Source organism: Equus quagga, chromosome 2 (assembly GCF_021613505.1).
Source record: "Equus quagga isolate Etosha38 chromosome 2, UCLA_HA_Equagga_1.0, whole genome shotgun sequence".
Classification (NCBI taxonomy): domain Eukaryota; kingdom Metazoa; phylum Chordata; class Mammalia; order Perissodactyla; family Equidae; genus Equus; species Equus quagga.
In genome coordinates, this window is record NC_060268.1 from 157926537 (window position 1) to 157946360 (window position 19824).

Below are 19824 nucleotides of genomic sequence, written 5' to 3' on the forward strand. Positions count from 1 at the left end.
CGTAGTAATCAATCTGTTTTGCCCTAGGCGTGAAATGGTGCTACAGAGACCCATGGTTCTCGGGAAAGGACTAAGGGACTGGGGTGTGCACTTTAACCTAGTTTTTTTTTTTTTTTTGATCGTTTCTGTGTCGTGGAAAGAGGAAGGGAGAGAGAATCCTCATCATGTCAGTGCAGCAGTCATGGCACAGTCCAGAGTAAGTAACAACAGGCAACCTGATTAAAGGTTTTGCATTAGACACCTCCTCGATCAGGGTTTGCAAACTACGGCACCCGAGTGCCTGCCACCGCCGCTTTTTGTATGGCCCACAAGCTAGGAATGTTTTTCTTTTACATTTTTTAATTGTTGGGGAAAAAATCAAAGGGATAGTTATTTTGTGACGAACAAAAATGATACAAAATTCAAACTGCACGTGCAGAATAAAGCTTTGTTGGAACACTGCCAGCTACTTTGTTTACATCTCGCTGCTTTTGCTAAACAGCAGAGTTGAGTAGTTGCCACACAGACCGTGTGGCCTGCAGACCCTGAAATATTTGCCGTCTAGCCTTTTGTGGAGGAACTTTGCTGACCTCTATCACTTTCTTCATATTTGCTTGACCTTGAGGATCTCGCTGTCTGGGGTAGAGCTGAAGCTACCAGATACTATTATTAAAATATTGTTCTATGAAAGCATTCTCGTTTGTTTCTTAAGAAGTTTGTGTGTGTGTTTTCGCTGGGAAGAGGCTAGGAGCCTCTTAAAGGCAGGGGCGTGCTTGCCTGTTCTTTGTAGCACGGAGATTGTGCTTTGCTGCAGTGTGGTGACATTGAGTAGCAGGAGACTGCGCGCTCCAGGCCACGTGCTCGGCTGCTATGTGGTTCTATAGGATCCACGGGGGTTCCGACCAAGGCTGCCCAATCGTGTACTTTACAAGGGTTCTAACGATCTCAGGGAGCATGTTTATAGTTGCTACTAATCAGGTTGCCTGTTAGCACTTTCTTCAGATTGTGTCATGGCTGCTGCACTCATTTGACGAGGACTCCCTCTCCCTTCCTCTTTCCATGCGGTGTCTGCACACAGACTGCCCACAATCTGGAGAGAGAGTCTAGCCTTGCCAATAGATTTTTCATTTTCATTCAAAAAGAGCCCCGATCTAATGGAATGCATTTCCTTCCTTTTTTCTTTTCTCATTCTTCCCTCAGCTGATAACAGAACGAAAAAGAAAGTGGCCCATCGTGAAAGAAAGCAAGATTTTTCTGCCTTTAAGCAGACAGACAGCGAGATGAAGGTTAAAATATCACCACAGCTTCTCTTGGCCATGCACCGTTTCCTAGCAACAGGCAAGTGCAGCTTATCACCGTTTGAAATCTCTACCAACCCTGGAGCGTGTTTCTCACCCACCGCTGACTGGGGCGGGCGGGGGTGGAGGCTGGGAAATGGGGTGATAAGTAATGCCACTTTTGTGTTTTGTTTTTTGTGTTTTTTTTTGTTTTGTTTGTTTTGTTTTGTTTTTTTCTTTTTAAATTCTCTCCTCTCCTGTGTTCAGTGTCGGCATGAACCCTCTGAGACATTTACCAGGGGTGGACCAGTAACTTAAAATTGGTCTGAAAGGTAAGGATGAATGTTAGTGCCACACTGCATGTGAACAGTAGGCCAGGTCATCTGCTTCCAGCTCAGGCCAGGGGCGAGCCAGCTGGTGGAGTAGGCTGACAGTGTGAACCAGACGCCACCTCATTGCGTGGTAGACAGCTGAGTAATTCTCTCTTCAGCTTGCCTTGGACGAACAGTTGGACATCAGTGGTAACACAGGTGCTATGATTTGCAAAGAAGAAAAATACATTTTCAAAATTAAATCTATCTTTTGTGGTTTTAACAAAATCAGAAATTCTAAGAACTTTGACATGGATTTCTTGATGGCCTCTTCAAATCAGATTGTTAACTCGGGCCCATTCGAGGAGGCAAGTGTTCACATTGTTAAAACCACCAACCCGGCCGGCACTGACTGCTCCAGAGAGCTCAAGGTTGAATGGACTTAGGAGACGGACTGCTCCTTCTCACATCCCCACATGGCTCTCTAGGTGAAGGGTGAGCTCTGCTGGCCGGGGGACGTGTGAGAAAATCCGAAAGTACCCAGTGGCCTGTAGAAGACGTCTGTGTCCAAGAAGGGCAGCCAGTGCCTTTCAGCTGCATGCAGTGTACTCAATATTTTGAAAAGAAGGCTAACAGCAGCCCTGTGATGGAATGTTATGCATTCTTTAAGATCATGTTTTCAGATATATGGAAATGCTCACAATATAATATTTCTGACATGGGAAAAGACTCATAATTTAATATAAAGTGAGAAAAAACAGGGTATATAACTGTGTGTCCAGTAAGATTATAGTTGTTTTTGTGTGTACACACATGTATACACAGGCACACTTGCCCAGGCAAGGTACTGGAAAGAAATGCTCACCAGTTACTCAGAATGGTTATGAGTGGTTGGTTTATAGGTAATTTTAATTTTCCTCTTTATCTTTTTCTGTATTTTCCAAAATTTCTGCAATGTATTATCTTATTTTGTTATAACAAAAAGTCACAGAAGCTAATACAGAATTTATAATTTTCATATATAACATAATTTAAAAAATTTTTAAATCTATAAATAATATCTTTAACTTATTATTCTTTTTCTAATTCTGATAATAGTCTTCATCATTTAAGAACCACAATTTAAAACGCAATGTTATCCTAATCTGCCTCTGAGATGCCATGAAGTCCAGTGTCTGTATAGCACCCTTCAATCAGTAATTTTGGGTTTTGTTATTTTAAATAAAATCGATATCTTTATAAATACAGATCAACATTACTTTTTTTTTGATTGGCAAGTTGGAGTGCATGTTGATGTGTGCACGTGCCTTGTTTTTATTCCGAATCTCTGCCATCCTTGTTCCCAGACTTTCGCAGGTAGTTGAGTGGGAGAATGAGGTGTGGGGCACCGCGTCTGTGCACCTGGTACTAACACACACCTAGATGCTTCCTGACCTTCGCTTCTTCCTCTGGCTGTTGTGGGACAGCCAGACTATTGTGGCCTGCTGAAGGGCGTCCTGGCAGTCAAGGAGCCTGCTTCTGGTTGATTTTCCTTTGTTATCAGTCAGAAAATTAGAGTATTTTTATGAGAACTGAAACAAATGACAGGTGGAAAAGGAAAAATTTAAAGGAAACAAATATGAGAATTCAGCATTTTCTAATTTTTCCCAGGTAATCCGCCCCCAGTGGATCACCAAACGGAAGTCTCGTTATCCACATTGTATCACTTTGACTCCAAGTATTCTTGTTATCTAAACACCTTAATCACTAGTGTAATTTTTTCCATCCATTTGAAGTGTAATATCAAGTTGTGTTTATATCTATAGAAGTAGAAGCATTTAGCCCATCCCAGATGTCAGAGAAGATCCTTCTAAGGCTGCTAAAGCACCCCAATGTCATCCAGGAACTGAAGTATGATGAGAAGAACAAGAAAGCCCCAGAATACTACCTCTACCAGCGAAACAAACCTGTAGACTACTTCGTTCTCATTTTGCAGGTCAGAAGAATTATTCAATAGTTGTTTGATCTCATTGATCCCCATCCTTCCGGTTCTGAGGAGAGCTGGTGTAGGCGAATGTGTGTCGAGGTTTGCAGACTTAACTTCCGGGGTAGCTTTATACGCGGGAGAATTTCATCCCCCTGTTTTCATGTCTGTAAAATAATTCCAGTATAAAGCAATGTCATTAGTTACTTTAATTTCCGCTACCGAAGGGCACTTTAGTGATTGCTGAGGCACTGAGTCAAATGAAGAATGGTGAATTCCATTGTTAGTATTTTTCCTCGAAGAGTTTGGGGAATGACCTGTAGATGTCCATATCTTGGCTGGGCATTTGAAATTTGAGTGTCTTGACTCCCTTGGGTCTTCTTTTCATCACCTTTTCTTTTTGTACCCCTCATTAGGACTTGGTCTTATACAGCTTCCTAGAGATATCTTACTATCTCTTCCCTTCACACCATCAAAATAATCCATTTATTGTTTTCTTTTTGTATTCCTTTACTAACCAGACTCTATTTTGCAGAGGAACTGATGTGATAACCACAGCCTCTCCTGGCAATAGGAATTGAATTCCTTCTCAGTATAACATCATCCAATGTATAAGGTTGGAAGGTCAATCCATTCCGGACCCCTTTGAGGGGCCTTGGTGCTTGAGTTGATGGGAGGCCCGTGTTGTGTCAGAGTTCCACTTAGAAGAGCACTGTCCTTGGCTTGGAGATCAAGATGAACATTCCAATGAATAAAGTGCTAGTTTTATTGACTTCTTGTACCTCTTTATTGAAGAACTACTTTGATAGGAAATCTGAGTTCATTTCAATTCAAGAATACTAGCCCCTTAAGCGTTCTCATCTTTCTTGGTTGCTTCCTAGATATGAATTGGAGGTATCATTATAAGAAAGAGTATAATTAGTACTTCATACACCCTATAATTTACATGAGTCCAGTAAGGTTCCAATTATCTAAATGAATTAAGAAATTTCTTTTTATTTGAAAGTAATTCTTAACGGATGTCTAGATGTCAGAAACTCTGGAAAATGTTGTGTTCAGGCCCCGCGTTTGGACACTATTGTGGCGTCTGGAAGCAGAAGTGAGGAGCTGTGGAAAAATCCATGGATTAACCTGTTATATGCTGCTTTCATACAGTTGTTCCTGGAAACTTCTGTTGGCAGGTTCCTAATTCAGTATCCTGATTCTTCTAATCTTAGCCTCATTCAACCCCGAATTGTGTTTTTCTCTTTCTGTGGAGATAGACAAGCTTGAATCTTGGAAGGGTTTTATTTACTGCCCTGAGAGCATAAAACATTCATGTTCCTCATAAAAGCTAGATGTGAATATTCCTTAACCCTAGAGAAACTTTGAGTTACATTAACGATGGTTATTTAAAAGAACTTTGAGGATTGACATCATGAATTTCAGTAGTAATATTAGAAACTATGTGGCTTTTGTCACTTTTTTATGTAGCATTTATAAAGTTGTGATTCAGTAATCCTCTATTGGTATATAAGAAAGCTATTTCTGGGTCCGGCCCCGTGGCCTAGTGGTTAAGTTCGGCATGATCCACTTCGGTGGCCTGGGTTCAGTTCCTGGGCACGGACCTCCACCATTTGTTGGCAGCCAGGCTGTGGCGGTGACCCACATACAAAATAGAGGAAGATTGGCAACAGATGTTAGCTCAGGGTGAATCTTCCTTAGCAAAAACAAACCAAAAAAAAGAGAGCCATTTCTGGCTGGTGTACCTAAAAATAGATATTATGAAAGAGGCACTTGATAATCCCTATCCATTTACAAGTCTTTAAAATAGAGATTTTCGATAAGGCATTTGTGTATGTGTACTTGTATTTGAATACCTATGTCATGTTAATATTTATATAAATGTGACAAGTTTTCTGAGTTGTTGAACTGATGATGTCATGGGGGTTTTATAAATAGTGTACATGCTGGATTAAAAGGACTTTATGGAGGTGTTTAAACTAGAGAGTTTGGTGAAAATCATGTTGTTGCAGGCCAGCCAGTTACCTGAGGTACCCAGAGTATAAAGAATGAAGTACCATAAAACCTTGTCAACCCAGTGTAGCTATCATCACTTACAAAGCATATTCCACTCTAAAATGTCGCTAATCCAATATTGGAAATTCACGCCAGGTTATTGAGCTTGTTCCACTGCATTTCCAGAGCATTAAATCAGAAGAAAGCAGCAAGATCTGCCTTCCGTTCCTGGCCCCAGTGCCAAGGGGCCGCCCTCCTCTGCAGACGCCAGGGAAAGCTCTTTTGCTAAGTTGTTGGTGTTTGCGGTATAGTTAGAAATAGAAATACATCATTTTGAGTTTAAACCAGAGATGAATAAAGTTTAATTTATTCAAAACCATCCTGTAAGTAAGGTTAATTAAAGGAGTGTTCTTTAAGTTACTAGGCACGCGCCTCCCAGTACATATGTATCAAAAGACTACAACTTAAGGTGGTATCTGAAAAAGTAGCTTTTTAAACTAAAATGTGCTGAGGGATCAATATGCTCAGTGATACAAGCACAATAAATAGTGAAAGAAATCTTCATTGGCTCTACATGCCTTAAATAACTCAATAAAATACATAAAAGTAGAAATAGTTAGGAATGTAATTTTGGTGGAAATTTTCCCCACTATCGTAAAAGAACAAGCATACCCAAAAAGGTTAGAGTTTTAAATTGCATAATGAACAAAATTAACAGAAACTTGGAGAAAATGAAATATAAAGCCAGGGAAATACACTTTGTAAAATGTTTTATGTGACTCTTTCATAAAAATTGATCCTTTATTATGTCACATGTAAATTCTGGTAAATTTAGAAAGATGGAAATTTCATAAAACCACTTGCATAGACCGTAGTGAAATAAAGTTAGACATAAAAATGTGTAATTGAGAACTCCTAAACCATTTAAAAATTGTGATCACTTCTCTTACAAAGGTTTGTATGTAAGGTGAAGCACAGAGTGTACAACACGCTCTCATTTGTATAAAGGAAAAAGCTGTTTTTTCTCACACACATGCACGTGTATATGAAGGATCTCTGCAAAGTTATTCAAGGAACTGGGGACAGTGGCTGCCTCTAAGGAGGACACTTGGAGGACTGCGGAGAGGGTGGAAGGGAGACTTATTTCTCCCTCTGAATTTGAATTTCTTACTATATGCATGTGCTACCTATTTAAATGAATAATCGTTAAAAATATTATTAGTGGCAAACTAAAAACCCTAAATAGCAACTAAATTAGGAAGAAAATGTATAGACTATCATAGAAGACTATTGTTAAATATTGTAAGCATTGTATATGGAGTATGTCAAAGTTTTAAGAAATTGCATTCATCTACGTACTTAAACAAGAAAAAAAATCTATAATTATCTAGAAAAAGAGCAAAGCAGCCAACTATAAAGAAGAACAAATTACATAATAAAGATTGTCATGAAATTTTTATTTAGTTATTTATTTTTGGTGAGGAAGATTGGCCCTGAGCTAACATCTGTGCCGCCGCCTTCTATTTTGTATGTGGGATACAGCCACAGCATGGCTTGGTGAGCGGTGTGTAGGTCTGCGCCCAGGATCCGAACCAGCGAACCCTGGGCCTCTGAAGCGGAGCATGTAAACTCAACCATTACACCACTGGGCCAGCCCCATATGAAAATAAATTTTAAAATAAAAAAGACTTACAACCCATAAATAAAATCAATATTTGGTTCTTTTAAAAGATTAGCTAAATCAGTATTCAATTGGCATAATTAATGTGGTAAAAGAGAAAAAAAACGAGAAGTGCTCCCCTCCCTTTACAAAAGCACCTAGAATCAAAGGAATTACTTGAAAAAAATTGGAACTTTAAAGAACTCAATTTCTATATTACACAAATGGAACAGGATGGTATGGTAGTCAAATGCATTCTTTAAGACTAATAGGCTTAATCTAAAGTCTGATAATATTTTGGGTCAGTCTCCCTTGTCAACATCGATGGAGAATTCCTGAATAAAAAGGTAGCAGATAGACAATAACACCCTCAAAGACTTAGTCACTGAGTCTGAGACTGAATTAGGTTTATTTTAGGAATGCAGGGTTGGTTTAATATAAGGACAACAAAACCAAAATATGCCACTTTAATTACGAAAGCGGTAAAGAAGAATATCCTTATGCTCATATCGATGGATATCAGAAAGGCAACTGACAAAATTAAGCATCCATTCTTGATTTTAGAAAACAAACAATATCTTTGTAAAAACCCACAATGAAGAGTGAATCAAAAGGAGAAAGTGGTGTAAAACCGATCAGATCCTGAAGCTGGCAGCCTCCTTTTGGGAATACGTACATACGATCCTTCCTATTTGTGCATCTAAAGAAATCATCGTGTTATAAAGCTATTTATGCAAATATATTTATAGCAAATCTGTTGATTATGAAATAGTAAAAACAGTCCATATGTCTAAGCTAATCAAATTGAGATGATCCTATGAGGAATTATTATATACTATAAAAGAACTGGAAAGCATATCCAAAAATATGTCAAGTAAAAAAGATAGTGTGTGCACAGTAATTATGGCTATTATAAACCATTTTGCTAATAAAAATAGAGTAATAGATCACTGTGTAGTTTATTCAGTTGGTGTTTACTAGTGAAGGATTTGTTGCTCCTGTGGGGAGTAAAATGTCTAAATAAGCAAATAAAAAATAGTAGGATTGCTCTTCCACAGCACATAAGCAGATTACAATTTTAGTAAATATAAAGAATAATAAGAAAAAAAAGGAGTGGCTTTTTTTTTCTTTGCCAATTATAATCAATAGAAAGGAACACATGTTTTTTCTGGTGTTAATTTTTCTTGTGGATTTCATGCCTCACCTTTTTTGTTGTTAACTGCCCCAGCCACTCTTTTCTTTAGGACTTCTGACCTCGGTTTGAAAGGGATTTTTCCCTATGGAGGTGAGCTATCTGTTCTTTTGTGGAGGTGGCAGTCCTAAAACTTACACAGCCCTTGACAACCCTGAATACCATTTCACCTGCTAATTAAGCGAGGAATCTAAACCTTCTCTACCAAACCTTCTCATGGATTTTTGAGTTGCAGGGTCTGTGTGTCCAGTGAAGAAAGGATCCTCCATCTTAAGTCAAGAACAGATAACACACCCATTTTAAAGAAAAAAGACTACTTGGACACCCAGTGTTGACCCTGTTTTTTAATGTTACTTAAATATGTATCAATATAAAACTAGGCATAAGCTCCTTTTGCTTAGAACTCTTATAGACAGCTGTAAACCAAAACAAATGTGCAATTGACATTAAATTCTAAATGTGTAAATGACATTGTTTGGCTGATGGCAGAGCCGCTGGTCCCAGCACTGTGGCAGGGAGTTCTGGCGCCTTCAGCTCACCTGGGGCTCCGAGTGCCCAGCGATGACTGAGCCCTCTGGCCTCTGCTCAGTTTCAGCTGCTTTCAATGTTTGTACAGCACGTTGAGCTGTTATTTGGCTCCCACTGACTGTGACTGAATTATTTATATGTCTGGTCCTCCTCTGTTCTTTTCTCTCTAGCTCACTGCTTCTCCCACTTGAATGTGCATAGGAATCATTTGGGAATCTTGTTAAAATGCAGACTATGATTCAGTAGGTCTGGGGTGGCGTCTGAGGTGCTGCGTTTCTAACAAGCTCCCAGGATTGAGTAGCAGGGCTTACCATGGCGATTCAAGTAGCAACTTCTTGGCCATGTGGCGGCGGACACAAGGCAAATGCTGGCACTGACATCTGGTGGCAGTACTTGGTTAAGAGGTGGTCAACCAGATGGTCCAAAATATGTGTAAATTAGTTTTTGACCCCATCAAAACATTTTTGAAAATCTTAACATTTGTGAAACAAACTTGCAGTGTCCCAAGACTACATTTGCAGACTCCAGACTGAAAAATATTGCTAGAGAATGTTTGAGTGCCAGAGTCCCCTGAGGTGGTAAACAGACATCTTTGGGTCACGCTTCCCCTCTTACTGGGCCTGCTGGGCAGTGCTGGTGAACACAAGCTGGCATTCGCACCCCTGGCATTTAATTACCTCCTTTCGGGTGTCAAGCCCTACTGCATACTTTGTGATGGTGATTTAAAAAAACAAAAACAAACACAAAAACTCAGCTCAGGAGTGAGCAGGAGACCCAGCAGATGCTCGGGGTGCGTTACCTGAGGAAGTTGCCATGAGTCCAGGGCATCCGTTGATGACTCGGTGTGGTTTGCACTGACTTGGATAGCATAGGCTTCCACCTTGAGGCCAGCTGCAGCGCGAGACTGGTTAGTGCTTTGTGGACGCTTAGAAACTTTGAGAAGAATTATCCAATACCTTCTTCCAGTGACCTTCTTCTTCTGTGATGGTAACTTTACTCGGGAAGCCAACTTCGCTCGGAACACTGAGGCCTTCTTCTGTGGTCAGTGTACCAACAGGAAGGCCCAGCCCGCTTTGGGAGTCCGTGACGTCCTGTCCCGATTTTCTTGGTGACATGCTAGAGTAGAGTAAATTTACAAATGTCGCAAAAGTAAAGTTGATATGTAGCACCTTCCTTATATGGAAAAAGCCGTCATCTAAGAAGACACCTGATTGATTTTGAGCCAGGCAAGCCCTTTCTTCATGGGGATGGCCCTAATTTTGTATACTGGTAGGTTTATTTGAAAATGGTCACTTTTGGAGCCATTGACACACACAAATGAATAACAGTTGTGTTTCCTGGCTGTTGCTAAAACTTGCCTGCCGGCGAAGCTTCACTCCCATGGGGAAGGATGCGGGAGGGGCAGCTTGACCTGCTGGAATTGTAGAATCGTAGGGTGTTAGATGAGAAGAACCACGGGGATCCTTTTCTAGTACTGTCGCAGCTTTATAAATGAGGTAAAATCAGTGTAGCGCAGTGCTTCTGAGTGCTGATACTTGACAACGTTTTCACCCGTTTGAGGCAAAATGAGAAAAAGACAGTTGCAGTGAGTTTTTTGTAAAAAACTATGTATTCAGTTTAAAGACCTGTCTGTTGTTCGGATATTACATATTATCCATATTTTGGGGCTTAAAATGTCTGGTCTTTCCTGAAAGGCTAACAGTAGATAGCTGTGTTTTTAAGAAACATATTTATTTTATGAAATAAAAACTTGGCAACCCTCTTTCTGTCCCCAGGATTGAGGATGGAGATGCGTTTCACTAGTTCTTGGAATCCAAGCATCTAGGAACCCCCGACCTAGCCTGTCTGCCTCATAGCCTCATGAGGCAGAATCCGGAAGGAAGATAGCTGCTCCTCCCCTGCCGGGGGCCTTGTCCAGAGGAGAGATCAGCCGAAGTGGCCGCGGTCTGGAGCTCTGAATCTTTGTGCAGCTGTCCTTGTTCACAGACTCACAGCCGCTGTGACTTTGGGGGAGTCTCTTGACAGGCCAGGGTGCACAGAGGCTCCAGAGCCAGCACCGTTGTTCACAAACAGAGCCTTAAAGCAGTGATTCCCAGACTTGGCTGCCTGCTAGAGTCACCTGGAGAACTTTTTAAAATCCTAATGCCCAGGTTGCACCCCATACCAGCTAAATCAGAATGCCTGGGAGCGAGAGCCGGACATCAGTCCTTTTTTTAAAATCCCCAGGTGTTTCCAGTGCACAGCAGAGGCTGGGAACCTCTGCCTTTGAGTTGACTAGGCCGAGGTTTCCGAACATGAGTCATGAGTACTGCCCAGGAGCAGTCCTGTCCTGGAGGTAGACCGATGTTATTCACAGCCTTGGTTTGGGACTGACGGTTGCCCTGCTGGTACTGACAGTTGATCACAAAAGAACTGTGAACTGACACCTATTTGCAGGGACATAGAACACAAATGGCTCTGTAACTTGTGAAGCAAATGATCCAGGTCAACTGGAGATCCATAGAGATGAAAGTTATTAAGAGTCTCTGTTGCATTTGATTCCTCTTCAGATTTTCTGCGTAGAAGTTCAAGTTACAAGATAGTCCTGTGGCCACTTTTGAGCTTACAGCTACAGAGACAGACATTTTCAAATAGTATATACGCACATATTAACTATCTGATACAAAATCAAGCATTAGTCAAGGAAGAAATGGATAAGTGACTGAGAAGATATTCACCGTCAGGCACTCTCTCTCTTTTTTTTTTTTTTGAAGATTTTATTTTTCCTTCTTCTTCCAAAATCCCCCCAGTACATAGTTGTATATTTTAGTTGTGTGTCCTTCTAGTTGTGGCATGTGGGACGCCACTTCAGTATGGCCCGATGGGTGGTGCTAGGTCCGTGCCCAGGATCCGAACCAGCAAAACCCTGGACCGCCGAATCGGAGCACGGGAACTTAACCACTTGACCACAGGGCCAGCCCAGGCACTCTCATTCTTATTGCTCACCATCTCTGAATATTGTGTGCCTACCCATCATCCTCTTCCCTCCTCTCCTAAGGGAAGAGAGGCCTCCTCTGAGGCCTCCGCTGCCCTGTATCCATTCTCTCCTGCCAGCTTTTGGCTGTGGCTCCCTCAGTTACCACCTCTTCCACATTGACTTTCCTGCCTCAGAGCTTTCATGTGTGCCCCAGATTCCTGATCCGAGTCAGCCTTCATCTGACCCCAAGGCTGCCCTCCTCACCCTGATGCCTGTTCTCTCCTTGTAAACCTGATGCCTGCGCTTTCTCCTGCCTGTTCTGCCTTCCCCTCCAATTTCTTCAGGAAAATACTCCTGAAGGCCACCAGTGACTCCCTCCTCAGTGACGATGCTCTCTGGCCATCCCTCTGTTCGTGAGGTTCTCCCCTCCCTGGCTTCTCTGCTGACACAGTGCTCTGGTTCTTCTGCTCCCGTCTCTTTCTTCCTTCGGCCCCACGCTGGTCTCTGTCTTCCCTCCACTCTCCATCGCGGGCGGCAGTTCGGTCCTTTTCTCTTTCCACTGACTCTCTCATCCGCTCGCAGATCTCCATCTCCAGTTCTGACCTTTCTCTTGACCTTCATTCTTCCATTTCAGCCTTTTTGATGGACTCTTCAAAAGGCCTTGTTCTTAAAGGAAGTTTGTCCTCTCCTTCCAGCCCCTTCCCAACTTTTCCGTCTCCACAGCTGGTGTCTCTGTCCTTCGGGTCACTCACAGCAAACTTTTGTTGTGATTATTGACTCCGCTTCTCTCCCTTACACTTCTTTCTCCCTCATTATTTCACCAACTTATGATGATTCCTTATCCATAGCTTCTCTCCTAGCAATCTTTGTCCAATCCTTTGGTTACGACCCTAGAGTGAGTCTAGACCTTATCTTTCTGAAACTGTGATCTTCAGCTCAAGAACCTGACCTCGTTGGCCTGTTGTCGTTCAAGGAGCTCCGTGGTCTAACCTGCTCGCCACACTGCTTTTCCAAACCCACCTCCCGCTTCTTCCCTGTGCAAACCCGTGAGCCTGCAGTCTGCTGCCACCCACCTCAGACCCTCCTTCACACCGTTCCCTTCTCTTGGCTCAGTCAAATGCTTCTCCTCCTCAGATTTTCCTTCCTGTGTAAAATTTGTCTTTACACAAGAACAGGAAGTAGTATTTTCCTCTGAGTTCTCTACATTCTTATTGTCCTTTTCGTCACGTAGATCTTTTGCGTCCTGCCTTGTATCTTTGATTGTCATGTGCTCTCCCCTACCTGCTGGACTGTGCTCCTGGAGGTTAAGGACAGTGTTCTCACAAGGCTGCACAGCATCCACACCCATGTGGGACCCTGCATTCCCGGGGTTGTCAGAACCTGTTTGTTTGCAGGTTGATCTTATATCATGGGTGGAGTTTTTAGTTCCTTTCATATAGCAGGAGAATTGGTTGGGGTTTGGTAAAACCAATATTTCCATTGAGTGAAGGAAAACCTAAAAGACAACAGTTAGTTTTCTGAAGAAGTGATTTGAGAAAAGTCTTCCATAATTGGGAATTTCGTATAGAATGATATAGGGAGTGATCAAAATAATAGAGTTTGCATTAGTGGGTGGCATAGTGTAGCATATTCGTTAAGAGCGTGTTCTTGGGTTACTTGCTCTTTCTGTGCCCTACTCTCCTGATTTATAGGAGGTGGATAGTTGTGTGCGCTTCATAGAGTTGTGAGCGTTAAGTGAATTAATAAAGCGCTGTGAATTGTCAGCACAGTTCCTCTTCAATAAATGGTAGCTTAATTTTTGTTTACCCACTGTAAAGGATGTACCTCAAGGTAACGTCTCCCTGGAGAGGCGGTTACAGGTAGTATGAACAAGAGCCCTTCTGACTCTTGGTTTGGAAATCCAGAAGTGCAACTCACTTAGCAGAGTTTTTCAATAGCCCAGAAAATGCATATTGAGCACCTACCATGAAGGGATTGTGGTGGATTCGAAGTGTATAGGGCTGGATAAGGCATAGTTAGTCTGTCCCAGGGGAACTGATAAAAGAATGAAGGAGAAATTGTGTACAAGTCAGAAAAAGGGAAGAAAAGGGAAAACCTTAGAGGGATTTTGTCCTGATGGGAGGAAACTTTCTCAAGGTGCTTTTCCAAGACAGTGAGGAGAAAGTCCCATTGTTGCAGTGCCTGTGGGGGGTCTGGACACCCGGGGATTGACCTGCAAGGTGTCTGCCCCATTGTTCAGGACACTGTGCTAGTGAGACAAGAGTGCGTTCTGTCCCTGGGAACCAGCTCAGTCCTCTCTGGTCCATGGCCACAGACCATGTTGACCTTTGACTCTGCTCCAGCTCGGGCTCCCGCGGGGCAGCTTGTGTGACCTTCCCTGGGCGTCTTCTCAGTGTTTGCCCCACTGAGGGAGCTAGAGCACCGTCTTTTTATTACTCGGAGGACTTTTGATTATTACTGGGAAGAATCCATGAACTAAAGATGTTGGGAAAATATTAAGTGAGCTCACAGAAATTAAACATCACCCTTTTACTGTCATCTCTGTGTCTCCAGCCAAATCCAGTTTTCGTATCTAAGATGAGTTAACCCTCTCCTCTGTCTCCTGTCTAACTGGGAAAGATTATCTGAGGCTTTCTTTCCTTGGGGTTGTTGGGAAAGGAATTTAGACAAAAAGCTGGGGAAGGACCAAATCTTGCGTAGTGTATGCAAATAGATTCATGTAATTGGACTGAAAATGTTCCCCTTTTCTTTTCACAGGGGAAAGTGGAAGTAGAAGCTGGGAAAGAAGGTATGAAGTTTGAAGCCAGTGCTTTTTCATACTATGGTGTAATGGCCCTGACAGCCTCTCCAGGTGAGTCTCCTTCTCAGCCTCTTAGGGCAGGGCTATGTTTTAGAAACAATGCCCTTCTACTGTCATCTTTCTCTCTGTACCTGCCAGCTAACCCTATTTATTTACTTTTTGGACTTTTTATTGAAGTATATCCTGTATACAAAAAAAAAATGCGCAAATCCTAAGTATGTAGCTCCATGAATTTTCACAAACTGAACACTCCTGTGTAAACCAGCACCCAGATCAAGAGACAAAACATCCCCTCCCCATAGCACCACCCCCCGTCCCCTTTTTAGTCACTTCTCCCCAAAAGTAACCACTATCTTGACTTCTAAGCGTAGGCTAGTTTTGCCTATTTTTGAACTTTTATATAAATGGAATTATACGGGATGTGTTAAATCGAGCCTGGCTTCTTTCGCCCAGTGTTGTCCTTGTCATGTCCGTCTGTATTGTTGTGTGTGCTTGTCCTTTGTCTTCTCGTTGCTGTATGGTGTCCCATCATGTGCATATACAGCAATGCACTTATTCTTTTCATTGCTGATGGACACTGGGGTTGTTTCCTGTTTGGGGCTACTATGCGTTGTGCAGCTGTGAACAAACACACTTGTAAGTGTCTTTTGGTGAATGTGTGTGCGTTTCTCTTGGGTATGTATGTAGGAGTGGAATTCTGGGGCCACATGGCATGGTCTCTTCAGCTTTAGTAGCTACTGCCCAACAGTTCTTCCGGGTGGCTGTTCCTGCCTGTGCTAACGAGGGTTCCATTTGCCCCACATCCACCACTTGATATTGTTGAGTCTTTTAAGTGTTTACTATCTGGAGGTTTTTTAATTTGCATTTTCCTGAGGATGGATGAGGTTGTCAACATATATGCTTATTGCCTATAACCAGCTCGTATCCAGAGAGCTGGCCAGTTGAGTCAGTCAGCTAAGGGTGGGTGTGCTGTGGGGTATTGACGAGGTGCTCTGAGGAAGGTGACAGCGAGTGGTGTCTGTCCTGGGGGGAACGTGGACACAGACACCTGGCTCGCCTCTGGGGTGGGACTTGAATGGTCCTCTTTGCATCGCTGGCTTTGCAGTGTGCGTGCGCATGTGCTGGCCGCCTTACCCAGGCTGGGACAGGGCGAGCAGGTACACGGAGGTGCTGGAGTGCCACCTTGTGGCCAGAACACCAAATGACATGCTGTGCTAGGAAAACTACAAACCTCAAACTTAAAAATAACCCATCCTAAAAGAAAGCTGTCATTTCTGAAAACCAGTCCCAAAAGGGGAGAGAATGGTCCTCGTCTACTGCATCACACAAGGTCTCAGGAGCCCAAGGATGTTACAGTGAGAAAGCCAGGGAAATGTCAAGAGTTCTCTGCCATTTCTAACCCTCCCCTGCCAGATGCACCTTCTTCACTATCCTGGTGCAGCCTTTTGAGGCACATGGGCCAGCGTCCCCATCGTCACTTGCTGACTAACACCCAGGGCGAACCTGGATCTGCCTAACCCCACTTAATTAGTAATTGTCTGCTGTAAACTTGAAGGTGTCTTCTGTTTTCACTGCTAGGGAGGAGACAGGGAGATTCTTAACGAGGCCAAGAAGACCTGGGTCACAGCCTCACTTCCATCATACATGGGTTGCCTGACTTTAAGAAGGGCCCTTGGCTTCCTCATTATTAGAGGATATTATAAGGTTACCTGGCGTGATTGTCAGAAGAATAGAATGTGATGACGCTTACACAAGTGCTTTGTAGCCTTTAAAGCACAAGAGGAAATGTTGGTGTAACAGTTAGGTGTTGAGATGGTGACAATTGTTTGACAACCAACCTCACATTAGCCCTGGGTTAGCAGAGCCAGATTTATAAAGTGGCTTTGAAAAGAAAGCTAGAAGAGTAAGTTGGATGTTTTTATTGATTACTGGTTCTTGAAACCTAAATATTAACCCAGTGCACATTGAACTATGGATTTGCGTAAGAGTAAATCCCATTCGGAAAAGGAATTCAAGAGCCGGCCTTTCATATAAAAAGCCTGTGGGGCTGCAGTGGCCTTACCTAATTTGGAAATGCTAGGAAGGAAAGGAAATTTATTAACAGCATCTTCCTTATTACAAAGCCCAGTAGTTCACTTGATTTGCAATTAGGATTTGAGATTTTGTTATATTCATTGAGAGATGCAATTAGTACAGTAATCTCAAGACAATATTTCTATTAATGTAGGTTGCCTAGAAAATCCTATAGTAATCATTTATCAAGACCTGCTCAGAAAACCTGGCTGCTGCCCAGTAGGACAGTGTCGATGGGATTTTTCAGTCAGGTGGAGCCACAGCTCCCCATCTGAGTGGGCAGTGATAAGGATGACTTTGGTCTGCCATTCCCAGGAAATTCGTGTGTGACGTTCTTTATTTACTTCTCTATTTTGAAATTTCAAAGTATTCCAAAGCAATTGAAAGCATCAGCTCAGAATTACAATCAGACTAATTAAGAAGGTAAATGAATTGAATAACGATGTGCTTGCCGCAGGTAGGGACTCCGTAGGCTGTGCGGTGAGTGAGTATCGGGGTGCTGGCACAGGCCGCTTGGGTCGTGCTCTTGGGGCGGTTGATGAATTGAGCCACCCCTTTTGTGTGGCTTGTCGCGATTTAAGTCCTTAAGGAGAGCATGTTTTGAGCTATAAACCCCAATTGGGTATTAACGGCTTAAGAGATTTCTAGGCTAGTAAAGAAGCACGTGAATGGGATTTCTCCTGATTTCAGCCTCCCTGTGGTCCTCTTCCTGGAAAGCAGTGTGTATTCTCCTTTGTTTACATAATATCATACAGGCTTTTGCATTTCCGGAACCGAATGCTCATATTGGTAGAACGGCTATCCCCTGCCATCCCCGGATTGCAGAGATCTCCTTTCTTGCCTTTTGATATGGTCTCACCCTGTTTTTCTCCATTTTTCAGTTCCTTTGTCCCTGTCTCGTACCTTTGTTGTCAGCAGAACAGAGTTGTTAGCAGCAGGTTCTCCAGGTAATTCTGCATGCTTCCTTTTCGTCATTCTCCTGATTGCCTCCCTTCACCCCACAAAAGCCTGGCTGCCAGGCCTGCTCCCTTTATTTGGTCAAGGCCATTTTCAGTGTTTCTTTGAGCTCTAAAACTCCATGTTTCTATGGCTTAATAGCGAGCTATCCAGGAGAATATCAGCCCACAGCAGAGGCGGACGGGTTTGGGAGACTGGAAGGGCATCTTGGAACATGGAAGGATGAAACACGGAAAGGGAGAATGGTCCTGACACAGATCATCAGTGTCCCCTGGTGTCCTCCCCAGGCCCCCGTGCCCTCTGCCCTGCTGACCTTGGATTTTCAGGGCAGCAAAGGGGGCTACTTTTGGTTCTTCTCTGACCTCAGCAAAGTCATGGTGTGGAGTTTGCAGAGGCCTCAAGGGCCTCAAATCCTGAGGATGCTCTCCAGAACACAGTCAGCCAGAGGCCCGAAGGACTGTGAACTGCGTCGGTAAATAAGAGAAGAAGCCCATCTGCAGAGGCCCGCACATTCCTGTTTCTTTGGTCCTTTTTGGTCACATGGTCCTTTGGTCCATGTGAACGGGCTGCGTGTATTTCTGCTCTCTGTCAGGCAGGTGACCCCACTTCTCCTGTGTCCCTCTCTTTGTTTTGAAATTAGTACCGTGCACATTCCTAACCAGCTGCTGGTCGGTGCTCTGCAGGAGAGTTTGGTCATGCCTGGCTGATACGTCCAGCTGCTGAAAAGAAAGGCAAAGGTTTAATCTTTCTTTAATTAAAGTTGCTGGGCTATCCTGTTTGGTAGCACAACTTTTCTGTGTTTTTGTTCCATACAGCTTATATTTTAAAAATCTGACTGATGAAATCTGCGTTTCATAATCCAATCTCAGCAAAACTCTGAAATGCTAATATTTGGTAAAGGAGGCATTCCTTATCTTAGAAAGAAGCTAATGTTCTCTCAAATCTTTGATCTTAAAAAGTTTGGGGTACTTGGGGGTAAGATATTATTCATAGGGCTATTTGAATCAAACCAGCTGGCAGAGTATACATATATACATTCAGACACATATGTACACACACACATATAGATGCACATAAATATGTATTTATGTATATGTATATATGTTTGTGCTTTTTTCTCCCCATTTTATTTGCTGGCATCTGCTATCTATTTAAAATGTCACAGATGCTAAAGTAGAGTGACTTTTGGATGAAGCTCATGGAGATGTCATTTGCATTTTATTTTTTCTATAGAACTTAGAGATTTCTTAGCTCTTCCTGCTCCATGCCAGCCAGTAATAGGAAAATCCATTTTGTGGGCCCAGGCCTTCAGGGATGGCATTACAATAATATGATACCAAATAAATTCCAAATGGTGCCTTGCGATTCCGAGGGAGGAGGCTGCGAATGTTTCTTTATCATATCTTTCTGACATCCTAGCAAAAAGAAAGGATTCCTAGGTAGGATGAATAAAACGAGACAAAAAGTAGAAAGAAAACAATTCTGAGAAGGCAGAGAAGAATTAAAATTGAAAGCTTTTTTCATAATTATTGTCTTAAAATTCTGACACATAAATTTGGCCACAAAACATGATGTGAGCTGGGGGGTGGCCGCTTAAACTTTATCCTCCCTGGTGTGGTTACTCCTGCGCCTCGCTGCACGGTGATCGTGCTGGGGACCTGTCGAGCTGCAGAAGGCGGGGTCCTGGAGGACGGGGCCCGCTTCCCCAGACCGTGGCCATGACGCTGGGCAGTGGGCTCCTGGCAAGGGAGACGGCCCGTCTCACGAAAACAGATGGTGGTGGGATGAGAGGAAGCTGTCTGCAGGTCTAGATACCGTGGGAGACCAGAGAGTCCAGCTCGGGCAAAAAGAACAGGAGACTCAGAAGTGCTACGTCAGGGCTCAACTCTGCCTGCTAATTAATGCACAGGGTCCGATCCATAAACAAAGTCCTCTGTAAATGTTTTGTTTTTATAACCTTTAAATTTTAACACACTGAAGGAAACACCCTTTCGAAGGCGTCTGTAGAAATGGTGATGGGATTTGGGGCTGAAGCCCGGGGTACAGTGGGATCCCTTGTTTCAAAGAACTGTTGGCTCTGACAGCGGGGTGAAGTTCTCCCCGGCGTGGGAAGGCTTGGTCGTGAGGGTG

At 43.0% G+C, this 19824-nt stretch overlaps 1 protein-coding gene across 2 annotated transcripts in view; it reads left to right on the forward strand.

The window, feature by feature from the left end:
- CNNM2 (cyclin and CBS domain divalent metal cation transport mediator 2) overlaps positions 1–19824 on the forward strand; it is a 163122-nt gene that overhangs the window by 134124 nt on the left and 9174 nt on the right. Inside the window, exons 3-6 of one of the 2 annotated variants that reach the window (XM_046649164.1) lie at positions 1180–1317; positions 3373–3542; positions 14622–14715; positions 17619–17684. In XM_046649164.1, coding sequence (XP_046505120.1) covers positions 1180–1317; positions 3373–3542; positions 14622–14715; positions 17619–17684 — 468 coding nt within the window. The remainder of the gene's footprint in view (positions 1–1179; positions 1318–3372; positions 3543–14621; positions 14716–17618; positions 17685–19824) is intronic. The other variant, XM_046649174.1, reaches the window with a different exon arrangement.